Genomic DNA, 15,228 nt, shown 5'->3' with positions numbered 1-15,228 from the left:
TATTGCAAGATGGATATTCACTGTTCAATGCCCCGCTTCATTGCTAAAGAGGGAGCACCCAGAAATTCCTGGTAGTGCTTAAAACTGGGGTTAAAAAAAAAAAAAAGGTAAAAAACCTCAAAACCTAAATGTATTGGGACACAAACTAAATCAAATATCCACAGTCAAGGCCCCCCTGCCCCCACCCAGGTGAAAGACACTCAAAGAAAGTCTTTGTTTTCAATGTCAGACTACATGATTTTGGTCTCAAATATTTATTTCAGCTTTCTACTTCCTGCTTATAAAAAAACCCAACAGGTAAAATCAAGGATATGATTTGGCAGTAGAATACTAATTTCTTTCCTAAGATTGTCATCAAGCTGTTGTCTCCCTCTTTCCATGCTAGTTCAAAGACTCAAGTGACCAGCTCTTTAGTAAGCATTGTATTCCTCTAAAATACAGACAGGGAACTCCAAGTGCTTTGTGTATAAGGTCTGGGAGTGTATTTGGATGAGTGTGGAGAAACACTGTCACCTTGACCTCTCTTACATGAAAGTTTGAGCTTTTCCACTGCTGTTGTGTGGGAACATAGCACCGCTGTGTTTGTGTTAGTGGTAAAGATCAGGGCAGACTGCAAGGCAGGCCAGCAGTACTTAAAGGTAAGTTGGTGATTGTAATGAAGCTGGTAGCCAGTTTAGCAGCCTGGAGAAAAGTGAACTGCTGTGGGAAGCTCCCGTCTGCCAGCGGGATGAATCTGTGGGATTTTGCGCTAAAATGATGCAGTGGTAGGAAGCAAATCATTCAGAGGGAGCATGTGCAGTTTACAGGAGAAACGTGAAGCTAAGGGAAAAGAAATTAATGCTTTTTACTTAGCCAGCATATATTCAAGCCAAAAATTCCCACTTGCAGCTTCTTAAAACAGCAGCTGCCTGCCCAGTAAGCTTGGGCGGCAGCAGCAGATAGATACTCAAAATTACACTGTCTGGCTGAACTTGAAGAATGGTGAGCGTCCACAGAAAAGGTAAAAAGCTGGAAATTCAACCTTGATCTCTTTAGAAGACAGCAAAAGGTTTTATTTTGATTATAAAGCACCTCTCTGTGATGTGATTTATAAATCTAATTTGACATATATGGCATGCATTTTTGTTTATATACTCTCTTTTCCCTCCTTCCTCTATAGGTTGATGAGGTAATGCTAACCCTGAAACAAGCCTTTAGCACTGCTGCAGCTCTGCAAAATGCCAAGACGCAGGTTAAACTGTGTGAGGCCTGCCCTATGCATTCATTGCACAAACTTTGTGAAAGAATTGAAGGTAGCAGCTGAGTTTATTTTCTAATTGTGTTTTTCTGATTAGTCTAGAATTTTAATTATGTTAGCCAGCGCTTTCAACTTAAGCGATATAAGGACAGAGGGAAAAGAATCCCAATAAGCAATTCTAACCATCCTTTGCACTCTCTGTAATCAAGTGGAGGTGATTGCAGTAATGATCCTGCAACTGAATGCAGTATAGCTTCTGTTATAGATACATACTCTTTCATCATCATACCTCTCTTAAATTTTAAGCAGTGCAGAAAAATCCACCAGTTCACCTTCCATTTGGTTTTTTTTTTAATTTTTTTTCCCCGAAGGTGCAGGCTTTCAAAATGAGTCATAAAAAGACAGTTCTGATCAAAAATGGTCTTGCTTTCTTGTGTTTATTCTTTCCTGTCTGGAATTATTTTTTCCTTCTTTGTGTTTATTCTCTTACACACTTCAAAACCTAGTTCTGTTATGGGGAAATAAATGATTGAGTTAGGAGATTAATAACCAATAAAGAAAGTTAGGGCAATTACCTGGCTTCAAATAAGAGTAGACAAACCTTTGTAATTTCTCTGGAAGTGAGGTATGCCAGAACACATGCAAAAAAAAAATCTTACAAGATATAATCAAAAAAATAAATAATTAGTAACAGGATGCTATTTTTATAGTCACTCCACTATGTCTCCTTGCGAAGTGTTGTACAAAAAAAACCCCAAGTATGTTATAGTAGTCTTTTATCTTCTGCCCTGGTGATGATGGTGCTGGCAATTGCCGGTTCTCCCATTCATGAGGTACGTAGCTCCCTCTGGTGGATGAAAAGCAAAGTATAAAATCTTGGTGGAGCGAAATTCTGCTAGGTTGTGAAGAGTACTTACTGCGTTTAACAACAGATATTCAGAAGTGATAAAACTTTACAGGGAAAGTCCTCTGTAAATGAAAAACTGTAGAGGCTTCTTTATAAGGCAGCGTAAGTATCTTGAACACAGGTACTTGCAAGCCTGGGATGAGTATCCGGTATTAAAATAAAATCTCTTCTAGGACAACAACTTGAGTACCACAATAATAGTTCCATAAACTTTGTTCTTAGTGACTGAAAAGACATACTTTACTGTTCCTTTGTTTTTATCCATCTGCTTTGTTTAGAGTGTAGAAATTTATCATAATCCAACCTAGAGCTTCATGAATTTGGAAAAATCTTTATCTGTTCTGATTTTACAGTTTTCTGTTAATGATATCTACCTTGGATGGAAGACCCATGTATCTTCATTTGATTCAGGGGTTTTGTTTTCCCCCATGATTGCCCTGTATCAAACATCAGGAATTCTTTCCTTTATTCTTACTGTTTTTTTGCTATTCTTGATTTTAAGTCTCTTCAGTTCTCTGGTATGACCGTACCATACCATTTGCTTGTGTAGAAATGCATCTAAGTTTTTCAATTAACAGCACCTGAAAACTTAGGAGGATCCTGTGCGTTGAGTATGTCTCCGGTTATATCCCTGATCTGTTCCTCTTTTCCTCCTCTGCCGTACAGTTGTCAGGCTTCCAGCTGTCAGTGATCTCTTGGTACTAGGACAGAAGACATCAGCGGGGTAGGGAGCACAACCTTTTACACAGGAGCCAGACACTTAGCTGCTGCTAGTTCTGTTTTTACCGCTAAAGAAAGGAGACAAAACCATGTGGTTTAGCAAAACCTGAAGCATTTTGTATCATGTATACTGCAGATATACAGCTGTTATATGTTAAACTTGTTTCAACTCAAATGAAGGCTTAAATCTTCTACTATCATTGTTTTCGAAAGTTTTTTGAGAGATCATTTGAGAGTCTAGAAGCTTTAATGTTCCTTTCTTTTCTCAGGACTCTATCCACCAAGAGCCAAACTTGTAATTCAGAGACATCTGTCGTCACTAACTGATAATGAGCAAGCAGACATTTTTGAACGTGTTCAGGTAATATGTTAGAAGCTCTTCAAATTTGAAAAAGACCATGATAAAATGGACTAGACGTTTTTGGTTTTGATTGTTTGGTTTGTTATGCAGCTGATCTAGAATTTACTAATTTTTCCACTAAACATCATACTGAAATAGCATGCTCCAACCTAACCTCATGTGCGATACACTGCTGTCGGAAAAGTTTTGATTCCCAAGTCTGCAGAGATGCTGTGTGTTCATACCCAGAGGGTTTTTTTTCTGAGCTTAGTTCTTCATCTGTAAACACATTTCCCTACTTAAAATTGTTAGGGGAGTGAGCTGAGAGCAGATGAGACAAGCAGATACTGGGAACGTGTCTGGCCTTTACAGAAGTTGCCTTTTTTGACTTACTCTGAGGCAAGGTTCTGGTGCAAGCAAGTGTACTCAAGTATATGAAGCATACAATAATTTAGGCTCCCAAAGGCTACGCTCATCCCTAGCTCATTCCCTGAAGAAGGGAGTGGCTGTTTGATTTTCCTGTGTTCCTTACTCCATTTATAAGGCTATAGAATGGCAGACAGCCTCAGAAAACAAAATGTGTGGGCATAAGGGTCCCTCCCCTCCACAGCCTGTAACATTTTTCCATGTGGAAAGTCTTGGTCTGTTCTACTCAGGAGTACGGAGGCACACAAAGAGTAGTCAATTTGGCATACTAATAGTATGCTGTAGCATCTGGCATATTGGTATATTAATTTCAAAGAATACATACGTATGTAAGGGAAAATAAGCAAATCATGACTTGAAAGAACTTTTTTCTCTTCTTCGCTGTTACTGACAGAAAATGAAGCCTGACAGTGACCAGGAAGAAAATGAACTTGTGATCTTGCATCTGCGCCAGCTCTGTGAAACTAAGCAGAAAATGCATGTTCACATTGGTGAAGCACCATCGGTAAAGCTTATTTTTGTGTTATTCCTCTCCTTCCTCTCACCCTATTATAATGCAACCTGCAATTTTATCAGGGCCACTGCTAGAGTTCATTAGGGATAGCTGAAGCTGGGTATTGTAATTGAGAGGACTGTGAAAGACAATTAATTTGATTTATAGTGGCATGCTTGTGTTTTGTTAAGTTTGGGGGGCACAAAAGGAGGGAAGAAAGACAAGCAATTATTTTTAGGTCTAGATTTCCTTACTGTGTGAGGATACCTCTTCTGTCCTTTTTTGTTCTCCCTGATCCCCACTCCCAAACAGTTATTTCTAGGGAGAACAGGGATGAAGAGGGCATTAGTTTCAGTTTAAACTACAAACTTATCTAGCAAAGAGAATGGGTGACAGTACTGTTAAATTCATATGCTTTTGCAAGATAGTCTTTAGGGATGGAATGTGCTTTTAACTGTGGGGTTTTATGCGTTTGTGTTTTAGGGGGTGTGGGGTTTTTTGTTTGTGTTTTTGTTTGTGCTGTTTTTTATAATGAAGGCCAAGGATATGTTGTTTATTATATAACTTGGTTCAGCTCTGGTCTTTGGAGGTCTGTGATTACAAAAAAGAATTGCCAAAGCTGAATTGTGCCCTTGCTTATTTCAACAGACTGTTTCTAACAGTGCAATTCCAGAAGGCACCACGAGCGGTGGCAGGTTTAAACTTGACATTTTGAAAAACAAGGCCAAGAAATCCTTGACTAGCTCACTGGAAAATATCTTCTCAAGGGTAAGATTAACAACTCATTGTCAGCAGCTCTCTCAGATAACCTTGACAGTAGAGACCTAGCAGATTATTTTTTTGTTTTGTTTTTGGTTTTGGCCTCAGTCTGATAAATACTTAATGAGGCAATATTGTGAAATCTGAGGGTTACAGCTGGGTTGATAGTGACTTAGCTGTGCTAGAAAGTTTATGTAAGCCCACACATACAGAGGAAAAAGGGCAACTTTCTGAATAGGTTCATTGTAGGTGGCAAGAGATTTAGCTGAGCATTATCGGATGCGTTGCTTCAGAATAAAAAACATCAATCAGGATGGTTACATGATCCCATAAAGAGACATTTTATCTTATTTTTTGGAAGTGTGAATAAATGTGCCTGCATAAATGGGAAATCTTTCTGTTCTGTGAAATAATGCCTTACTGCTCGTGGCTAAAATTGCTCTTATTGATCACTGAGAATCTTTAGAAAGTAGTAACAAAGTTGTCCTTTTGCAGGGGAAAAAAATCCAAACCAGTAGACTTAAAAAGTGAGTTGTTGCTAGCCAGGTATGTTGTGGAATTGCAGAGAATTACCGGAACTTTTTTATATTAAAGTGGAGAATAGGTGTATAGAGGAGTAACTGAAGAAGGCTGGGTGTCTGGGATCCAGTATGTTGTTCCAGAGGAGGTGTGATGGGCTGTGAATACTGGTTGGTGAGGCTTAAATATAATTTGGAGCAGTGAAATTAAGTTCCTTCTGCTAGTAATTTTAAAAGTACCATGCTGGATCAAGGTCTAAGTTGCACTTGGCCTGCAGCTTATATGGGCATGCCATAAAGTAACCTACAAATGTAGGATGCCACAGGTGTTCCCTGTAAAGGAGGCAAAATATTATTTGCCAGGGAGAATGCTTAGAGCTTTCAGTTAGGTGTGAATTTGATCTAGGACTGAAGCTAGAATTAGAACTCTCCTGGTCAAATCTGACCTCTGTTGTGCAGCAAGTTTTACACACTAGGGACTTGGTCTGAAGCAGGGGTGGGGGATGGAGAGAGGAGGAGGGAGGGTGGAGAGCAACGATGGTCAAAAGATACAGATAATTTCAGCAGTCTGGAATATCATCACATGGTGACAGCTACAGTCATGCCTGTGCTGAGTCTGATTTGTTTTCCACATCTAAAGGGGCATGTGACTGGAAAGTGATCTAGCTCTGACCAGTGGGTTATTAACCCTGTGGTGGCTGTGGAACAGGCATTCATCACTGGGAACAACCCAGTAAAGCAGCCCTGACATATACAGACATACTAGTACTCCACTCATGTCAAGGAAGAATCACTTAGATGGCTTCAGTTGAGTATCTGAAGGGAAATTGCTTATATATTGTTGGTTTTGATATAGTATGTTTCTTCTCACCAGGGCCACTGTAGCATACTGCATGTTATAGCATAAGGATCTGTACAGTCCATGATTGGGTTCAAGAGAAGTGGACACCTGAGTCTGGATTAGGGGCATTTTAAGTTTGCTCTTTAAGAAGTGGATTTGCAGTTGTGAGGAAGGTTGTCTCATCTTTAACTTAAAGCTGCAATAGATCAGGAGCAGCAGTAGAGTATCGTGATACACATAGGGGTTCACCCTTGCAGACCCATTTAAAGGTTACACAATGCAAGACCGAGAAAAATACTTTATAGTGCAGCTCAACCACTAATTATTTGATTAAAGCAGGTATATACAATGAGTATCTCTGTGCATGTATACTGTGTTATGTGCATAAACATGTTAGACAGTGATAGTTCCGATAGTTCTCATTCTTCATCAAGCTATTACAACAAGCCCAATGGATCATGGCTAATTTCTAAAGGTATTTAGGCACCAAATACCTATTGGTGTGGTGGGTTTTCCCCTCCTTAAATCAGCTGCAAATCACATGGTATTGATGTAATGGGATGCAATTATGCATGACTTATCTTCATTTTAAAGTACATTTAGTAACAAAGAGACCAAGAACTTTCAGTTTTGTTTGGTTTTTGTTTGTTTGTTTAAGTCGGCATTTGGCATCTTTTTGTAGATGAAAACATTTCAGTAAAAAGTAAAAGTCAGAATATGTGGGGGAGAGACGCAGCCTCAATCTTAGCAAAACTAGAAATAAGTATGTAGTAACCAGATATATAGGAACACTTTAAGTGGATGGCGTCTTAACTAGGTAAATAGCATCAAGTGACATTTGAAGCTACTTGAAGGAGTAGCTGCTCACTGCTCACCATAGGGAAACATGCTGGGTTCTGTGCTCTGGCTTCACATAGGCCCAGAGGAATGTCACTTTTTTACTTGTTTGTTTTGCTGGACTGATCTTATTTTTGTCAGGTTTGAACTGAAAACAGGCAGTGGCTTCCTAATGAGGTACCTTAGAAAAATAAATATAACCTCTGTTTGACCTCATGAACAGATTTCTTCCAGCCCATGCTGCACTAACATTTTCTGTTGCTTTTTTCTGAACGAGAAAGCCCTTCTTACAGTGCCAAAAATGTGTGTTTTTAAAGCTAGTGAGAAACTTCCAAGTTATCCTTTGCTCTTGTTTTATTGTGAAGGGTCAGTGAAGAGAGAGGGCAGTGTATTCATTGGTAATGAGCTTAAATGGGATAAAGTACTTAAAAGGCACTCTAAGTCTTGAAAATAAACCTTGCCAGGAAAAAGTAGGCTAAATAAATACTGCTGATAGTTTTCCCAAAACCTAGACTATTTTTCCCAGATAAAGTTACTGAAAGCAACTTGCTTCAGCAGATGGAAGTGTCCCAACAGCGTCCATCACCAACATTTAATGGGAGTTAAAGTTAGGAGTGGAAGGTAGTCAAAAGTATTGTGGCTCTATTGCCTCTTCCTGTGAAACCACGTGTTAACAAGTTCAGAAAAGATCTGCTAACGCTAGTTTTTAGCAAATTTGCCTTGGGTTTATCTGCAGTATAACTGGAAAGTCTTGTTTGTATCTGGTACTATTTGGTTGGATTTGCAGCCAGAGGACATTTAGTGCTTTCACTACTTCTGCCCGGTTGTACTTAATTTGTCTGAAATATATAGATATGGAGTAAACTCTGCTGAGATTGTAGTATGTCAAATGCATCTGTTAGCTGCAGTGCATGCACAGTACTGAAGTCTGGAGCTTTTTGAAGTCGGCTGTTTTACCTCAAATAGATCAGGAAATACTCAGTTGCTTCGGACAACAGAGCTACAAGTTTAAAGCTCTTGGGAGAAAGGGTAGAAGATACAGTTTTGCCAGCTGAAGATGCCACTGCTTGTAAAATCCAGTGCTTACCCTGTGATCTGTCATCTTATGTCAAATGTGTCACGTGCCTGAACTGTCCTTTGTTCACCTGCATGGCTGTTGCCATCTTGGCTTAACCTTCAGAAAGAGGAAAAAGACCAGGTTAAATTACCTACCTTTTTTTCTTGCAGGGAGCCAACAGGATGCGAGGCCGCCTGGGAAGCGTGGACAGCTTTGAGCGCTGCAACAGCCTTGCTTCTGACAAAGTACGTAAAGAGCTTAGTTAAAATTGGCACGTTTTTATACACGAGCGTTAATGAAGCATAGATACGGCAGTCTGCTTTGATTTAAGGGAAGCAGGACAAAGCACATCAATTTCCAAAACTCAAGTAAGAGTTTCCACTGGGAGGTGGATGGTGTGAGAACGCTGACATGTATGTTGACTTGAAGCTTCAGCTTAATCTGCTGTTTGACTGCCAGTCCTGTTTTTCTACACTTCCCTCGCCTCTACAAAAAGCAGGGAGTTTCTTGTCAGCTTCTGCCTTGTTTCACTGAAGTAATTAAAAAAAACTCGTTATCTCAACAAAAGGAAATGCTCTGAAGGTGAAGAATCCCTTCTGTAAGTAACAGTTGCTTTAGGGAAGTAAGAATTTTTGACCTAAAACCAGCTGTTGGGGATGCTGTATGGGGGCGAGCGGGCGGAACTCTGTTCACTTTCTTTTTGTTTCCTGTTTTTAATGTTTTACCTCACGTGAGGATTGGTTGGTGGTTTTCCCAAGAGGTGAAGATTCTATTATGGTTTTCCTGCTACAGTTGCTCACAAACTGGCTGTGCAATAACAGCCTGTCTTCCAGGATATCTTTCTGACAGTACAGGAAGTATGCTCACGATATGTCGAGGAAACTAGCTGAAAGCAGTTTCCCTAGTCTCTTCAACTCCTGTATTTTCCTGAAAGAGCCAGAAGTCCGGTAGCTGGAATGCTGATCCCTGGGAGAGGATGCCCAGAGTAATTAGTACGTTGTTTGTGCTGCATATACATTTATATTCCTCCCTCCTCTTTTTTTTTTTTTTTTTTTTTTTTAAAGAAGGATGCTACTGGCTTTGAATACGTTATCAAAGGATGTCTGGTTTTGGTGATAATTAGCATACAATAGGCCACGACCAAGAAGGGGGAGAGGCTTTGGTGCCCTGATGCGGCGCGCAGCCGGTGGGGCTAGGCGAGAGCTCTGGCAGGGCGCTGAGCCGCGGGCCTCACACCACCAGCACTTCCTTTCAGGACGCTTCGCCGGGTGATTCCCCACCAGCTACTCCTCCGGCGTCCCCCGTGTCCTCGGCCTGGCAGCCGTTTCCAGAGGAAGGCTCGGACTCCCCCCAGTTCAGGAGGCGCGCGCACACCTTCAGCCACCCCCCCTCCAGCGCCCGGCGGAGGATAACCTTCCAGAACGGGAGGTCCCAGAGCGCCCGGTCCCCGCTGCTGCGGCAGAGCTGCGTCGAGGCGACAAGGTGAGTCGGGGCACGCCGCGCCGTGCGCCTGCTCCCCCATGCCGCTTCAGTACGCGAGCCTCACCCGCGTGCCTTCTTACGGGAGCTGTTCCTGCACTGCTCTGGGTTTTATTTATTTTTCTTTTCATCCGTCTTCTCTGCCACAGAGAGTTTGGTGCTTTGCAGTAACTCATTAATCCCAACATTAATGGTTCAAGGGAAGCATCAATCCAGTGAATTGATCATCCGGTGGGATGCCGGCACCTAACTATTTATTTGTCACCTCCGAGCTGAGCCTTTTTGGCAGTGTTGGAAGTCAGGCCCTTTGGAGAAGAGGTCTTCACTGCGTTTAGATGTGGAGATGGTAGCCTGATGGTTTCATGCCAGGATGAAAAAGGCACTGACAGTTTCACGTGTCCATCACTGTGTTAGCCAGAGCTCCCAGGGAGTGTGTTGAGAATTGGAGGTGGTGAGGAGCCTCACAAAAGGGCTTACGGATTACACACGTCCGCTGAACTGTCAGGCATGCCAGTTCCTTGTTTGCCTTTCTCCAGAGCTTCCCTCTGTAACTTCTTTCCTCTTCCTTTTTGGAGTCTCTCCAGCTACCAAGTGGAGGAGCGTTCCCTCAGGGGTTCCCTCGCTCAGCCAGAAGGGGTCCCCGCAGCTCCTTGTGGGCCTCTGGCTCTGCTTTCTGTTTCTGCCTCCATCCTGGCTGCCTGCAGTAAGTGACCATGCAAATGCCAGTACCTTTACAAGATTCAGGCCCAAATGAGCTGATTTTTTTTATTTTCTGTTAGAGGAGCCCTTTCTCCAAACCGCTTGTCTGTTTCAGTACTTCGCTGCAATTCTGCTTTTTGTGGGCTCTTTCTAAAAATGGTTAGAAACCATAATTTCTCTCCCCTTTCATGTCTAGATCAGTGTGAATGCTGCACCAGCTTGCAGAGAAAGGCAAAAAAGTTTATTCTGTTTAAGAGAGCGGAGGGGGTTGAAGGGTAAGAAACTAGCCTTGAAGTAGCTTTGTTACATTGTGTTTCTGAAAAGATAAATACTGTGGTTTTTACTGAAATAAACTTTGGTTATTTTTTTTTCCCCACTGACCATGTTGTACACAAACAGGAAACCCTGGCAGTTCAAACTGAAGGACTTGCTGACTTCACTTCTTTGTATTAACTTTTTAAGAAGTCGCTGATTAAGCGGCATCATCAGCAGATTTTCAGTCAAAACAGTTTGTAGCAACTTGGTTTTAGGCTGGGATTTTTCCTTCTCTCCTTTCCTATTGAGGATTCATCAAAAGTGTTAAGTAAAAGAAACTTAATTTATTTTTATGCTCCCCCCCAACGCTTGTTACTATTACTAAATAATGTTTTACTGTATAGTAGTTAAACATACAAACTAAACACTTCACAAAAAAATATCCAAAAATATTGCATTTAAATAATATCTAATGTGTTCTAGCAATACATGTTATCTACAAAAGCAAGAGGAAACTGAATGGAAGAAACAAAGTGTTTCATGTTATTGGAAACAAGTTTCTAAGGATATTTTCTGTACATTTCAGAGACTCTTTTTCTGAGTTTACTTTGAGAATAAACACGGCTAAAGAAATAAGGTGGTCTGCCTTTTCCTGCAATGTCATTGAAATGTTTCCTGAAAGAAATCAGCTGTAACAGCAAAATCAATATCAGGGAAACTGCCCAGCAGTGCATTTGGTACATTTTATCTTCTGGGAAACAAAGTTCCTATAAGCCAAGATGAGGTTCTTGGCCAGTATCTTTAATCTGAATGTTTTTTTGTTGTGTCCGAATACATGCTGACCCATCTGCTATGTTCTCTTGTTGCCTGCACAGCCCTGTTGTTGGGGTTTGGCACACTCTCAATGAAAATGAATCTGCGTCACCTGGTCTCCCTTCCTCTGTCTCTGCCCCTTCCTTCCTGAAAACCTTATACCAGGGCTCAGGAAGGTTGCTCCAGCACTCGGAAAGCCAGTTCTCCAAGAGGTGAGAGTGTTGTATCCTTCCTAGTTCTTCAGTGCCACCAGCTTAAGATCAGGATTCCAAGTGCAGTGCAGCACATGGGATCTCTCCCACTCTGCCTTGTGATCCTGCATTTCTAACAGACTTCCTAAGTACTTGATGCAAATGGGCGAATAGGCTTTTGGCCAAAAAAGCCTGTTAAAAATAGAGGCTTGTCTGCTAACATCTTGTAGCTTTGACCTGTTTCTGTTGCAGTGTTGCAAATCTGCTGCATTGGTTTGTTGCTTGAAATGCAGTGTTTTTTAGGAGTGTCACACCAATTTAATGCTTTCTCTGCTGAATGCAAACCAGCATGTGTTGCTGTGATCATTGGTATGTGAAAATAAGAAAAAAGCAGTGTGACGAGTGCGCAGTACTAATGTGGGATGCCTGTGCATGAGGAAGGGGAAATGCCAAAATCAGCTGGGTGATACTAGCTGTGATGTGAGATGTTTAGAGAGAATCAGCAAATATATTCCAATCGAAGAGGAGTGGGGAAGAAGCGAAGTGCAAGAAGGGCTTTCTGACATCAGTGTGAAAGACAGTGTCTGAGTGGAAGTCACACTACTTTTTACTGTAAGAGGAGGCTCTCCTTCAGGACAGTGCTTGAGGAAGCTGCATATGGGTTGTTTTTCTGAAGTAGGCCTGTAGTGAATAAGGTGGAGCCGTAGTTTTGAACTTCTTGATCTTTTTTTTGCCAGTCGCTGGCCTTTCTATTCCTCTTCTGTCAATGACCACTCCTTTTTCCTTCATCAGTCTGTCCTTGTTCACTGAACTACTTGTGTTTCTGGTACTCTTCATCTCTGAGTGTAGCTCTCCCCTAATCATTCACAATAGAAGACTGTGGAATTCTAGAAGGTGCTTTTGTGACTGTTTCTCCCTGGAAAAATAACAGTAGCTTACATTCTTACTGAAAACAAGTGTTGAGATCTGGATTCTGGGTGTGTTAGACTCTAATATCTGGGATTTCCGTTGTATGAGATGGATGTAAAAGTTTTTAGGGGTGCTGAAAGATATTTTTTTCATCTTGTGGAGCACAATTTCATTAAACACTGATTAGTTTGTCATCTTCATTTTTAGGGTAGAATGTAAGAAATCATGTAAATATACAAACTAATGCAAAAGGCAGTTGACCTGAAGGTGATTCTAAGGTACAGTTTGGGTTAGTTAATCTCTAATAATACATGTGTTAGAACAAATACAAAGTATGTATCATCTCCTTAAGCACAATTTATTGTACGTTGATTTCACTTACATTTGAAAGAGTAACATCAGAAAGAGACAATCTGTTATTGGTGTACAGCATGCAGCCAAAAACTGTAATGTAGACATAATTACAAAACACCTAGTGGGAAAATTCTACAGTTTGGGTCCTTCCAGCAGAATAATCTTGTATATAGGTGGAATAAGGTGATAGATCCTTACAGGAAGGTGACTGTATAGCCTTCATGGCAGGATGCCTGCTGGCCCTGCCCCTCACCACCCTCCACTCCCCTGCAATCCCACAGCTTTTAAGAAGTAAACGATAAATTGTCCAAATTCACTTTCTAATACAGGGATAATGTAAATTAATCATTAATTTTCAGAGGTGTTTCCAAAACCGGTCTTCAAAATATTTCACAGTTTTGAAGACAGAGTCACTTTAAGATGACCCCACCTTTTTACCCCAGCTCAAATGAATAAGGAATAAGCAATAAGCAGTGTAAGTTTCTGAAATTTGAGAGGAGAGATTGCCATCTTGTCCAGTGTAGAAGCAGGCTTTTAATATCGCCTGTTCTAATCCTTGTGTCCAGTAATAGTTACTGTATGAGTGCATGGGATGCTTAGATTTTCCATTCCCTACTATGCTGTGGTAGCACTGGGCTAAGTAGCAGGTGAATTATGAAAGCTGAATTTAAAGAAACCAATGAGCACACACTCAGGGTGTGCAGAGAAATGGACAAAAAACTCCAACCAACCCCAAAACCTGTCTCTTACAGACTACCTCTTATTTGGGTTCCAGTCCAACTTTGCTTCTGTGTTCCCATCAGTTAGCAGGCTTGGTCCAAGCTGAGCTCCTGCCCAGGTCAGTTTGTACAAACAGCTGGATCCCATTAAACCTAGCTTTCTGGATTTGGGGAATGTAGGTATTGAGTATTGTACTAAAACTGTACTATAATGCCAGCAAATTCCAAGCTGAAATTTCTGAGGCTATAACTCTTTCTGGAATTGGTTTTGTATGCTGGTCAAGATACTGTGTTTCATTATAATGAAGTTTTGAACTGCAAGGTGGGTTGATCTTCAAATTCGGAGTAATTCCCAAAAGACCACCCTGTTTCTACTTAGCTTTTATAGTATACAGGTTTCTGACACCATTTAATCTTGAATTTGTGTGAAAACTCCTATGAAAATGGGGTCTCATTAGCTATAGGTCTCGCTGGGAGCAACTGGGCCTGAACTGTAATGGTAAGGAAATGGCAGTAGCAAGGGTGAAGTGTTGACATCTGGTTGGGTTCATGAGGTGATTAAAACAGATATAGTCAGAAAGAAGTGCCAGATGGATAATGCTGATGATGAGAGTGACTTGGGTAATCCAGCTGTCAATTGAGCTGGCTAATAGAGAATGAAATATATTGTCCAGCTGACAGTGGCTGAAACTCTTTAAACTTTCCCTGATTTAGCTTGCAAATGTGCGTTGTGCCATGAGGTTTACAAATGAGAGGAAGTTCAAATTTTTTACAGTAGGGTTTTTCTTATGGGTTGTTTTGTTTTGTTTCTTTGGGGTTTTTTTCCTTTGGGAATTTTTCACAGGGAGGACCATCATCTGTCCCAGTAGGCTCAATATGAGGTGTTCTTAGCATGCTCATGTGAGTGAACATTAGGTTAACGTGGTAGCCCTTTACGATCTGAAGACTACAAGCTGTTTAACTGTTAGGAACCCTAATTAAAACTTCAGTGCAATTTCCTCTCTAAGAATAAACGTGGTTACTAGAAGTGTATCCTGGCCACATTGCACTGGAGAAAAATTCTTTATAGTCTGACTTCTCATATCATGTAACTTTGAGACAACACATGATGCAGCAGGTAGCTTTTCTTGTGGTCTGGTGAACTTCAATGTGCAGGAGCAGCGCCCGTTTCATTTGGAATTCATTTTAGAAAGATATTTGATTTATAGCAGTCAGATGGGCCTATGCAAATAACACTAAGCCAGGATCAGCTGGAGACCTGGGAGTTAAAAAGCAATTCTGCTTATTATCTGTGTTGTATATGTTTTGAATGATGTATACAAGATGATCCTGACCATATTTACGTCTCATTTGGCATACGGTCACAAACTCAGAAACTGATTCTAGGGTGTTGGAGATACAGGGTACAGTGGCTCTCGCCTGATTGTAGACGGCTTCATTCTCATCTAGTCAGTGGAGAGGTGTTGGTGTTTCTGCAGCACAGTTGCTCTCATCCTGATGTGATTGTCTTTAATATTCTGACATTTACAGAACTGATCCTGCCTGTTCATCTGTGGTCCTTCCTGAACACTAATACAGCCAGTTGTGCCTGTCACTGGGAACATCTTCATTTAGAAAGCATGAATCATGCCCTAGAAGTATCTTGACCTCCAATAAAAAGGAAGCCTCAGTTGA

The 15,228-nt window shown here is 41.1% G+C and overlaps 1 protein-coding gene across 2 annotated transcripts in view; it reads left to right on the top strand.

Moving 5' to 3' along the window:
- Window positions 1-15,228, top strand: part of TBC1D4 (TBC1 domain family member 4) — a 57,023-nt gene that overhangs the window by 16,292 nt on the left and 25,503 nt on the right. The window contains exons 5-10 of one of the 2 annotated variants that reach the window (XM_056329843.1): window positions 1,160-1,292; window positions 3,134-3,225; window positions 4,025-4,135; window positions 4,772-4,891; window positions 8,306-8,380; window positions 9,391-9,617. In XM_056329843.1, the coding sequence (XP_056185818.1) occupies window positions 1,160-1,292; window positions 3,134-3,225; window positions 4,025-4,135; window positions 4,772-4,891; window positions 8,306-8,380; window positions 9,391-9,617 (758 nt within the window). Of the gene's footprint in view, window positions 1-1,159; window positions 1,293-3,133; window positions 3,226-4,024; window positions 4,136-4,771; window positions 4,892-8,305; window positions 8,381-9,390; window positions 9,618-9,660; window positions 11,594-15,228 lie in introns of those variants that run through there. The other variant, XM_056329844.1, reaches the window with a different exon arrangement.

Source organism: Falco biarmicus, chromosome 2, assembly GCF_023638135.1.
Source record: "Falco biarmicus isolate bFalBia1 chromosome 2, bFalBia1.pri, whole genome shotgun sequence".
Lineage (NCBI taxonomy): Eukaryota > Metazoa > Chordata > Aves > Falconiformes > Falconidae > Falco > Falco biarmicus.
Note: the sequence above shows the minus strand (reverse complement) of the source record. Positions and strands in the feature narration are given on the sequence as shown.